This window comes from Brugia malayi (genome assembly GCF_000002995.4).
Source record: "Brugia malayi strain FR3 genome assembly, contig: Bm_v4_Chr1_scaffold_001, whole genome shotgun sequence".
NCBI lineage: Eukaryota > Metazoa > Nematoda > Chromadorea > Rhabditida > Onchocercidae > Brugia > Brugia malayi.
This window is the reverse complement of record NW_025062475.1, coordinates 13,453,310-13,466,305: the sequence shown is the minus strand read 5'-3', so window position 1 is coordinate 13,466,305 and position 12,996 is coordinate 13,453,310. Positions and strand designations below refer to the sequence as shown.

At 20.8% G+C, this 12,996-nt stretch overlaps 1 protein-coding gene across 1 annotated transcript; it reads right to left on the bottom strand.

Moving 5' to 3' along the window:
• Positions 1-699: 699 nt before the first annotated feature.
• On the bottom strand, positions 700-11,251 carry Bm8299 (Uncharacterized protein; the record flags this gene model as incomplete). The annotated part of the gene is made up of 19 exons (XM_043077771.1): positions 700-752; positions 1,262-1,358; positions 2,342-2,473; positions 2,734-2,825; positions 3,210-3,354; positions 3,644-3,751; positions 4,056-4,196; positions 5,458-5,598; positions 6,059-6,228; positions 6,364-6,419; positions 7,057-7,100; positions 7,233-7,317; positions 7,513-7,604; positions 8,323-8,458; positions 8,956-9,092; positions 9,528-9,669; positions 9,911-10,035; positions 10,479-10,716; positions 11,151-11,251. The coding sequence occupies 19 exons, from the start codon at positions 11,249-11,251 to the stop codon at positions 700-702; spliced, it is 2,235 nt and encodes a 744-aa protein (XP_042933705.1).
• Between the last annotated feature and the right edge of the window lie 1,745 nt (positions 11,252-12,996).

Here is a 12,996-nt window from a genome sequence, read left to right as displayed (position 1 = left end):
AGTGATTCACGTACGTGTAGTATACGTGTACTATAATGTAAAGTATAACATTTTAGACTGTATAAACACGTATTTGATAGAAAATACGGCTGAAAATAGAAAAGTAAATGTCTTATCAGGATGATTTTGATAAATTTTTGCTTATTTATTTTACTTGAAATTTGAGTTAAATAACTTCTATCATTAATGATTTCTAAATTATCTAATAGAAACTAAATTAATAGCTAAAATAAGATTATAAACAATGAAAATATTGAAAAAGCATATCAAAATGAGCAAAAAAATTTTTGAAAATTCACCACAAATTCCAAAAACAAAAAAACAAATTATAATAATAATAAATTATAGCAAATTTCATACAAAAGATTTTAGATCAAAACAAAAATATATAATCAAAAGTTTCTAGAAAGTTTTTTTAAGATCACAATTCATTGAATACAGCGTGTCACAATGAAGAAATCATAAAGTAATGTTACTATCAATGGGTATTTCATGATAAGACGAGAATGATAATATGATAAGTTCATCGAGAAAGTAAACTCTCGACTGGAACTCGTCCTCCATTGGAACCCTTTGTCGTCCGAAAATTTAAGATATGAAATAATTCTCCAAACAAACATATGTATATGTCGTCAGATTCACAGCAATTCGATTTCTTTTCTTTTAAGAGAAATATAGATAAACATGCAAGGTTAAAGGTCACACCATTTTATATTCCACACTTGTGGTTTTCAATTTTACACTGGAATATTCTACAATAAAATACTTTAGTGTTTACAAGGGGAAAAAAATTTCTACTAATGAAACTTTTTAAAATAAATAAATTTAATTTACAAAAATGCAAAATAGTTGAATTTGTTAAGCCAATTGCAAAAAATGATTAAAGTATACCAGTGTGTCGTGAATGATTCATCAATTATACGTACGTATGTTTCCCGTGTACGTGTGGTACAGAATTATCATAAATTAACAAAAAAAAAATATTTTACATTTTTTTTTTTTTAAATTTATTGATGCTATTTTTATATTACTAACAATTTGAATAAACAATAAGCTTATTAAATTGTTTTTTTTTTTTTTGTTGTTGTTTTCAATAAATTACAATAAACAATCATCTATTCAATATGCATTTATTTATTCTAATTATTTAAATGAAAAATGAAAACAAAAAGTTTACAATTAATTTATTATTTTCATTTTCAATTAAAAATATTTGGTGAATGTGACCAATCTTTCATTTCTTTACATTTCCAATATTGACCTTGATAAAGATATCGTGATGTACCACAGCAATGATCAAAACATTTTTTAAACCATATTGGTCGTTCAATTATTTTTTCGCCATTCTCTAACATATCCTGAAAACCTGAAATTATATGAATGTTCCTGAAATTAAACAAGAAACAATTCATTGAATATATATACATATTTCTCCTTTTGCAATTTCTGCAATTTCCATCTTTATGATGACGTTGACATGTTACAAAGCTTTTACGAAGCTATACCGAAGTTATACCGGAAGCTATACTGGACGATGGCAATATGTGATTCCGGTAAAATTTTCTAACTTTAACAAATCTGAACTTGAAAAGATCAAATGAAATATAATCATGGGTAGGTTAAATTTACTACCTTTAGGATAATTATCCTAGAACAACGATAATTCTAACCTATAACTAGGGTAGATCTAAACATACCTACAATTTAGGCTATTCTTATTTGAGTTTTTTCTACCTGTCAAATGAATTTTAGGTGTCACAGCCACGCGCACTTTGAACCATCCAACAACAAAAAAAGACCTTTTGCGCAATTCGAAGGATATACTTATTTAGAAATTTTTGTTATACATATTTCTTATATTTTATTATAAGTAATACTTAAGTAATACCTAGATTTGTTAGTTATATTATAACAAATAATGTAGTATTGTTAAAATTAAATTAGCAATAGAAAGTTTAAACGAGGAAAATAGATGAAGTTAGAATGTTCGCTTAAAATTAATCAGTCAAGAATAGAAGAAAAAAAAATGAAAGATATTTAATTCCAAAAAAAATTTACATATTTAATTTCAAAAAAAACACATTAAGTGATAATAATACATCCAAAGTATAGAAATTTTGCAAAAAATATTTTTAATTTTAATTAAAATGATGAATTTGATTATTTCAAGGACCAAAATTTGTTAAACATATAAATTCAGTGAAATTTTTGTTATCAGCAAAGCTTGATAAATCAGAAATAACTAATACGATAAATGAGTAATCAGAAACTTTACAGAAACAAAAAATGATATTTAAATTTTTAAAATTTAAAAGAAAAAAAAAAACCGAATCCTGAAAACCTGATATTTTTTTGTATCAATACGTTGCTTTTCTTCTAAACGTTTTTTTTCTTCATTTGCCGCATTCCAATTACCATTTTCCATCATACGCATATCCGGTCGAAGTCGAGAATCGGTTGGTGCTACATCATCCTGAAATGTTCCATCTTTTAAAATGAAATTAAATCATTTCATGTAAAAATTTAATTCAATTCATATAATCGAGAACAGAAAGAAGGAAAAGTAAATTTCAATTTAATGATGAATTTAAAATAAAAATAAGAAATAATAACTCAAAATATTAGCATAAACACATTCGCACTTTTTTTTTTTAGTTTTTAATATTTTAAAGTTTAACTTTTCTGTGTGTCAAATTTTAAAGTTTTTTTTTTTTTTTTTAATTTAAAACTAACTTCTGGTTCATTGAGTTCAATTGCTAATGCTGTATAATTGTACATTAATTCGGATTCTTTAGGTTGCACATTTCTTGTCCAAATAATTTGACCTTTTTGAAAAAAGCCAACAAAAAATAAAATTGATAATACTTTTGAAATAATTTTGTATAATATATTTTTTGATTTCAATTAATTTTTAAATCAAGTTAAGAATTAAAAAAAAAAAGTAAACAAAATATTTTATATTTAAGAAAATGAAATATTGAATATTTAAAATTAGTTCCATTATTTCTAAATTATAAGCATTACTCATTTTGTCTTTTAAAAAAAAAAAAAACGCTTTAACATTTAATTTTGATTTTAATAATTTTAAAAATTTGATAGAATATTTTTGAATTGCAAATTTTACTGCTAATGGAAAAAAAAAAAAAAAAAAACGAAAAAAAGAAATCAAATAATTATCTTAAATTTATCATTTCCTTTTACTATAGTACATTTCTGGCTCCAATCACCACTTAAACAATATAATTCTTTTCCGAATTTGTCATATATTGTTCCGGAAAAAATACGTTCATTATCAATTGAGAAAAATTTATGTCGAATTAAATTCAATACGCAATTTATGCCATCCGGTTTACTCTGTAATAATAAACAATTTTTAAATAATTCAAATAATTTTTTCTTTTTTCCATTTTCACAATTTTTATTATAATTTGTTGATAAGAATTCAAAAATTCTTGCAAAAATTTTTAGATAATTAATGCTACGCCAAAATATGAATTAATAATTATTTTTAAATTTTAACTACTAAACTATTCAAATGCTATCCATTTCAATCTAATTATTAATAAATGATTTTAACATTTTAACGATCAAAAATTAGCATATTTTGTGATTGAATTTCTGAAATTTTTCAAAAAAAAAAAACCATAATAACACAATTTCCTTCATTGTGCACCGTTATTGGACCAATAATAAAACCTTTTACAAATGTTTTAATATCTTTCATTGTCCAATAAAAAAATGATTTTGTTTCCTGTAAAAAAAAGAAAAAAAAAAATAAAATTATCATATGCTAATGATAATATTTATGTTACAATCAAAAAATCACCTTTAAAAAAAAATTAAAATTTTAAAAATTAAAAACTTAAGAAGGATATTTATGTAACAATCAAAAAATCACCTTTAAAAAAAAATTAAAATTTTGAAAATTAAAAAACTTAAGAAGGATATTTATGTAACAATCAAAAAATCACTCTCAAAAAAAAAATCAAACTTTAAAAAATTGAAAATTAATAAAGGAAAAGGTTGAAAAGAAGAATGTTGTAAATTATTTGTACCGGAAAAAAAATGCTAGCTGTTCCTTCTGGATAAATTTTCATAATTGTTGCTTGAAATTGTGAATGCACATCGATATCTTCATCTAATATCCAACCATTTCCTTCTGCATGAATTGCACTAATCGGTGGATGATGACTTACCTATTAATTTTAAATTTGCTAATTTAAAATTTTGAAATATTATTTTTTACTTATAAAAAAAAAGAAATTATTCGAAATTATTCGATGAATAAATTACATTGTTAAATTGTAACTATGTTAGATTTATATAATTGTTACGTTACGAATGTTTGAAAAAAAAAAAAAAAGGGAAGCAAAGGACTAAAAGGTGGGAAAAGTCAGTAACGTAAGATTAAACGTGGCGTAAGATCAAGTAGAGCACGTGGCGGAAGAATAAGTAAGAACTGAATTTACTGTGATGTTACATTAGTAACTTATTGAAATGAAATAATGTTTACGTGAAGGTAAGTTTCAACAAATTATATTATACGTGAAAGTAAGTTTTGGAAATTTTGAATCATATTTCTTAAATAAAAAGTTTACAAATAAAATTTCGTTACCAACTCTAAGCTTAAAGTAATTTGCGTTTATTTATGAGTAAAATTGTTAATAACAATAATTATAAAATATTTATATTAACCATTAAAAATGATTGACTACAAAAGTGGTAGAATTTAGATCATGCAAAAGGTTAAATAACTTCCCAATATTTAGGTCATGCAAAAGGTTAAATAACTTCCCAATATTTAGGTCATGCAAAAGGTTAAATAACTTCCCAATATTTAGGTCATGCAAAAGGTTAAATAACTTCCCAATATTTAGGTCATGCAAAAGGTTAAATAACTTCCCAATATTTAGGTCATGCAAAAGGTTAAATAACTTCCCAATATTTAGGTCATGCAAAAGGTTAAATAACTTCCCAATATTTAGGTCATGCAAAAGGTTAAATAACTTCCCAATATTTAGGTCATGCAAAAGGTTAAATAACTTCCCAATATTTAGGTCATGCAAAAGGTTAAATAACTTCCCAATATTTAGGTCATGCAAAAGGTTAAATAACTTCCCAATATTTAGGTCATGCAAAAGGTTAAATAACTTCCCAATATTTAGGTCATGCAAAAGGTTAAATAACTTCCCAATATTTAGGTCATGCAAAAGGTCAAACAATATGCTAATAACTTTATTCTCAAACAACTTCTAAAATAAAATAAAATATCATAACCAAAATCAAAAAGAAAAAAAAATTCTGTAAAATTGATAGAAAAATAAAATTCTTTTCTCAAACAGAAAGAAAGAAATTTTTTATCATATTTTTTTCATTTTTTTTTTTTTTTAATATAAATAATTTGAATGACTAATAAAAAAAGTATTTTAAAATTTGAAATAAAATTTAGGCACAGACCTGTTCGGCAATTGCTCGCCAGCCAAGATCTGCCATTCGATCAAATTCAAATGTTTCACACCATAACGGATTAAACGGTTTGCATGTCCGGAATACCGTATTGCAAAGTGTTGAAATAACAAATGTTGCAACATAAATCATCTCAAAATTTATAAATTTTATTTGATTAATATGCTCTTATCATAGTTTAAACATATATAAATTCCGAAAATATAAAATTAATTTTCAAACTATTAAAAAAAAAAATTTGTAAAAGAATAAAGTGTAAAAATTTTTTCTGCTAAATATTATCATTCATTTCAAATTTCTCTTTAATTTTTATAATAAATAAAAACATTGCATATATATTTTTTTTTAAAAAAAAAAAATTTCCAACATAATTCAGAATTACAATTAGTTTTATAATTTAAATAAATTTACAATATTTTCATTCATAAATATGTATTTGTTATAATTTTTAAACAAAAATTTTCAAAAAAAAAGGAAATTTTCTTTTTTAAGAATTTGTAAATTGTTTACTTTTTTTTTTTCTCTGCTATTTCAATATGAAATTTTAAAAAAAAAAAGGAAGAAAAATTAAAATTTTTATAATAGTTTTTACTTGATCTGCGGAATTTTGAATTTTTGCTGCTTTATCAATTAAATTTGAATACTCCAAGCATTCAGTTAAACGTTGTATGAAACTTAATGGTTCATTGAAATTTACTGGCAATGGTATTTTGTATAATTCTTTACCCAATGCATTTTTAAGCAATGACCACAATGACATCTCTGACCAATGACCAATGATCAAATATATATTTTATGATTTTTTCCACTTTTTTCCTACCCTCTTTATGGGAAAAAAAAAAAACTTTATGAATATAATTTTGTATTAATTTAGATGAAATTATAAGAATAATTCACCAGTTTTTTTCCGCTGCGGTATTTGCGTACGCCTTTTCCGCATACGTTGTTTTGCTCTACAAAAAAAAAAAAAAAAAAAATTTTTTTTTAAATTATAATTATTTGATTTTTATTGCTTACATTTTACTTTACTTTCTCTTTCATTTAATTTATTTCATTTCAAAAAAATTTTATTCTAAAATTTTTAATTTATATCCTTTCCAATTAACATTTTTGTCTTCATTTTAAATTTTTTTCTTATTTGCATTTTTTTTTTTAAAAAATAATAATAATAAAATGATAATTTTTAAAAATTTACTGTTTTTTTGTATTAATTGGTTCTTGCTTAAAAAATACCACTGGTGAAGTAAGAAATGGTTTGTATGATTTCGTTAAATTTTGTTTTCTCTCAGCATTGCTATAAATTTTAATAAGAACAAAAAAAAAAAAAAAAAAAAAAAAAAAGAAAGATTAAAATAATGATAAAAAAGAATGGAAGAAATTTTTGTTCAAATAAAACTTTAAAAAAAATGTTTTTTAATTTGAATTATTTTTGTTAAATAGATCAATGCAAAGTAAACAAATTGTATATTTCATTATTAAACTTAGCTGGATTTTTTTTTTTTTTTGAAAAAATTTTAAAATTTTTTATTTTTAAATAATATAATTTAATTTCATCATTTCATGTAAAAAAAAAATTAAATTAAAACAAACCTCAGAACTACTGGCATTGCAGATAAAGAAGTTTTTTTCTTAATCTAAAACTTTATTTTATCAAAATATGAAATAACTGTTTAAAATGAATAAATTTTAAAGATTAAACTTTCTAGCAATTCAAATAGTTTAATTTATTTTTTTGGATATTTTAAAAAAAATATATGATAACATACCGTAGAAGGTGTATGTTCCGTTTTTACTGATTCGCTAGTTCCGGTTTCACTAAAATTAATTTCTTGCCAACTGCTAATTCCAACCCTAAAAAGTTAAATATTATCAAAACTAATCTAATTTTATGATTTATATATATTTTTTTTAAGTATATCATTGATGAATTCTGCAATAATAATTTATTAAAATTGTTTTCTTTTTTCCACTAATATTAAAATTTCTAATAAATATATTAAAAAAATGGAACAACAAAAAAATAAATAAATAAATAAAAGAAATTACATTTCTCTTTCACTTTCACTTTCAGTAGCTAAAAGTAAATCGTTGAGCTTTGTTAATTCTTCCGATGCAAAATTTGATTTTAATCGTGCAGACTGAAGCACAGTAGTGATAAGTGATAAATGATAACATTAAGTGATAAGTAGAACAAGGCGAAAATATTTGATAATTTTTTTAATATTTCATTTCTAATATAGCTTTTTTTTCTTAATCTTTCATTTCATTTCTTTTTTTTTTTCTTCTCATCTAATGATCATAAATGAGAATTATATTTCATTTTAAAATTAAAATAATTAAATAAGAAGTGATTAAAATTTAAAACTGAAATAATTAAATAATTAAATGAAATAAATATTAAAATTGAAATAATAATTAAAAAATAAGTGATGCACTAAAACACCTTTTCAGTGCAATTTTTAAAATTGAAATAATCAAGTAAGAAACAATAAAAATTTAAAATTGAAATAATTAAATAATTAAATGAAATAAATATTATAATGGAAATAATAATTAGAAAATAAGTGATGTACTAAACTACCTTTTCAGTGCAATTTTTAAAATTGAAATAATTAAGTAAGAAATAATTAAAATTTAAAATTGAAATAATGAAATAATTAAATGAAATAAATATTAAAATTGAAATAATAATTAAAAAATAAGTGATGCACTAAAACACCTTTTCAGTGCAATTTTTAAAATTAAAATAATTAAGTAAGAAATAATTAAAATCTAAAATTGAAATAATTAAGTAAGAAATAATTAAAATCTAAAATTGAAATAATAATTAAAAAAATAAATAATGTACTAAATTACCTTTTCAATGCAATTCAATTGTTTTGCTTGTAATTCTATTTGACGTATTAAATTTGAGCGTTGTTGTGATTCATAATTTAAATCATGAATAATACGTTTCATTTCATTTTGTAGACTTTTTGATTTTATAAAATATCTGAAACAAAAAAAAAAAAAAAAAAATTAAAATAAAACACAAATTTAATTAATAAAAAAAAAAAAAATTAATTTATGATTACTTATATATATGTAATTTAAATGTTTAAAATGTTATGATAGTAAGTAAAATTAACTCAATTTCATACATTTTTCTATTCAATCTTACTTCTTTTTTTCTTCTCATATAATAATCATAAAAAAAAATTATATTTTATTCTAAAATTGAAATAATTAAATATAATTGAATAAGAAATATAATAAGAAAAATAAGAAACATAAAATTTTTTATAATTTCATTTCTATTTAAAATTTAATAAATGAAATTATTTGAGTACATTTTATTAATTCTCACTTGCCAATATGATATAATAGTTTTAATATTTTAATCATTCAACAAAAAATGTCACTAAAAATTCGAAATTTTTGATTAGTTAAACTAATCCAATATAGAAATTAAAAATTAAAATTAATTTAAATAAAACAAATTAAAAAAACCTTTTAATTGCTTGCAAACTAATTTGAATATCTTTTATAATCTTATGTGATGTATCATCAATATCTGCCATTTGAATTTTATCAAATTGTTTACCATTCAAAAGTGAATGTCGAAAATCATTTAATTTCACTTCAAGCTTTAAAAAAAAAAAAAAATAAATAAATAAATTACCATTTCAGATTAAATATTTAACAAAAAAAAAAAAACTTCTTAATGTTAAATAAAATTATATGTTAATTAAAATAGCTTAATTTCAACAAATATGCTTGAACAATTTAAAAAGTTTTGCATACAATTATTGCTAATTGGAATTGTAGATTTAATTAATTAAATGCAAAAATAAGTAAACAAAAATTTAATTTCAATTAAGAAAAAAATTTTTTTTTGAATCCTACTCTTAATACATTACTTATCATAGAGCAATTCTAATCTATCTGATAATCCATTGAGAAAAAAAAAATACATAATTAAAATCTAATCGAAATAAAAAAAAAATGTAATTTGAAAAAAGTATAATTAAAATGTTTAAAATTCATTTTAATTATGATTTATTAAAATTTAAATTGCTTACTTCACGTAAATTTTTATACGTTATTTGAAGTGTTTCATCCATCTCAGTGATAATTTTTTTTGTGTTTATTTTTTTTTGCTGATTTAATTGAGGATTTAAAATTCGTTTCAATTCTTCCTCTTCTTTCATTCGTAAAAATGCCCTATAAGAAAATAATGATAAAATTAATTTAATTATTGCTATGATTAAAACGAATTAATTTTAAATTGATGAATCAATTTCATTTAAATGTATTTTCAATTTTATCTAAAAAGCATTTTGATTATTTCATCTTTAATTATATATTAATTATTTCATCCACCGCTTTTTTTGCAAAAAAAAAAAAAAAAAAGGAAATCATAAAAATTAAATAATTAATTTAGAAAGTAAAATAATTGTAAAACCTTATAGATTTAAGTTTTTTAATCCAATCATCACGATCTTGGCTTGTTTTTGCTTTCAAATACCAAATACTTTTTTTTGTATAAATTATAAATTCTTTCAATCCTTTTGGCACAATATAAATATCCTTCAAATATTTTTTGTTTTTTGTTTTTTGTTTTTTTTTAAAAAAAAGCTTTTCTAAATAAAATATGAATGAATGATAAAAATTTTATATTAACATTGTTTTAGAATGAAATTAATAAATTATTATTAAAATGTTGCATAATTTTATGCGATTAATTTCAATTTATCACTTTAATAAATTCCAATTATTTATTATAAATTACCTATTCCAATTATTTATTTATCCAATTATTTATTTAAATTATCTATTCCAACTATTTATTTATTATAAATTATATTATAAAATTAGCAATATATTATATACTGCTTTATTTATCTATTATAAATTATCTAAATTGATTTTACTTTTCTTTTTTTTTTTTTTTTTTGCTTTTGCAAAAAAAAAAATTTATGGGAGAAATTTTAATAATAATAATTTTTATTAATTAATAATTAATTTAAAACCTTAACATTGGTAAAACCTTTATACTTCTTTCGATCTTTAGCAATTATTTCATTTTTATAAAAGCATAATTTGCCATTATTACGAAGAACAAAATAACTGGTAGAATGACCAAAGCGCCAAATTTTTTTACTAAGATAGCCAGATTTTATGATTGCGCCGCTAATATCGATAAATTCAATTTCAGTATCTTTTAGCGATGATTTTGATTTATTTGATGATAAATTCATATCATTTGTGCTGCATGAAAAAATGAAAATTTAGCAAAATTTAAATTGAATTAAAATTTAAAAAATCATTTAATGTTATTATTTTATTTATAAAATTTAAATGTACTTAAAGTAATAATATTTGAAATAAGCAATGATTTTGATGTTTTATCATTTATACTGCATAAAAAAATGAAAATTTAGCAAAATTTAAATTGAATTAAAATTTAAAAAATCATTTAATGTTATTATTTTATTTATAAAATTTAAATGTACTTAAAGTAATGATTGAAATAATTGCCTAATTACTTAAAGATGCCCCCCCCCAAAAAAAAAAAAAAAAAAAAAAAAAAAAAAGAGAGAAAAAGTTGCTAAGAAGTTTACATAAAATTATTTATTTATGCTTAATTAATTCATCTAATCTATGCTAGTGATAATTTGAGAAATATCTTTAATAAATAATACATTTCAGGCTCATTTCTGGTTCGCCAATAATTGAAATGAAGCAAACGGCCAAGAAATGAACTTTGACATTTCGTTTTTGCTATATTATCACTGCCAGACATAATTTTGATATAAATAAACAATGATTTCATTTCAAATAATTCCTTTCATTTATGACAAAAAAAAAAAAAAATGAAAGAAGGAAATTTTGCAAATTTTATAAATTTTCATTTTAAAATTTGAAATTAGTGACAAAATCTAAACATTCATTTCATATTGAATTATAATAAAAATTTGATGAAATATCTAAATTGACAATTATTATTTGTTCGTGATCTCGCTTATTCCTCATAAATGCATTATAATTTCAAACACAGACAAAGACACATACACACACACACACACACACACACACACACACACACACACACACACACATACAGTGACACACACGCACGCACATACACACATACACGCACACGTGAATGAATAATAGAAATGATTGTATGAGGTGAAAAATGAAAAAAAAGAATGAGAAAGAAATGGGAAAGATAGATGGCAATGAACTGAAGAAAATTTCTTCGAAAATTTTAGTGAAAATAAAAGAATGAAAAAAAAAAAAAAAAAAAATTAGAAAAAAGACCGTAAAAAAAGTATTCCTAAATTTTTATTAAATTTAATTTAATAAAAATTCAAATTCAATAAAAAGTTTTATTATCGATCAATTTTCTAACAAAAAAAAAAAAAAAGTAATTAATTAATTAATTGATAAATTTTTTTTTTTTTTCCGAGAAAAATGTTTATTCTTTTGTATTAAAAATTTTTTTTTTTTTTTTTTAGCAAATAGAAAATACTCATTTGTTTACATATTTTTGTTTACATATTTTTTTTTATTTTTATATGCATATAAGAAATTTTTCAATGATTCCTATTCCATAGTAATAATAATTTTGTTTATTATTTGCAAAAGGTTTGCTAATAAATGTAACATTGATAATTCTGATAAGTTATCAGTGAATAAAGATGCATTTCGAATTGTTATTTGTAATATTTGCAGAAAGTTTGCTAACAATTTATAGGATTGATAATTTTGATATGTTATCAATGAATGAAGAAATATTGCAGTTATTATTTACAACATTAATATAAAATTTGATAATTTTATCACTTTTATCATTCGTATTTTCAATTTTTCCGGAACACAAATAATTTGTAACAAAATCTTTTTTAATTTTTTTATTTTTTAAATGATATTAGAAGGATGAATAAAGAAATTGAATATAATTTTAATTTGATCAAAACAAAATTCAATTAAATAATAAACATTTAGAAAAACCTAAACGTGTTTGTTTAATTTAAAAAACAAAAAACAAAACTTTAAATTAATCATTTCAAATTTAAATTAATTAATCGATGATATCATTTTTTAAATTTTCAATGCATTCATTATAAATAGCTGTTTAGTGTGAAGTTTTTAAATTTTATTTTAATAATACATTCTTCCATTTTTTTTTCTTCAATTTATTCAAATGATATGAGGGATAGAAATTAATATTTGATTTCAAATTTAGATTAAATTTTAGACCATTATAATTAGACTGTTAAATTATTAGTAATGCTATTGTTATAAATGCACAAATGCGGAAATAATACGGGAAGCAGACAATAACAACAATAGCAACAACAATAACAATAACAATAATAACAATAACAATAACAGTAGTAGCAGCAAAATTCAAATAATTTTAGAAATATCAAATTTGAAATTTTATGAATGTATGTTGAATTTAGATTTAATTTAATTGTTTGTACATATTCCTAAATTAAATTTAATTAATATTTTACTCATTTTAATGCATTAAGAAGT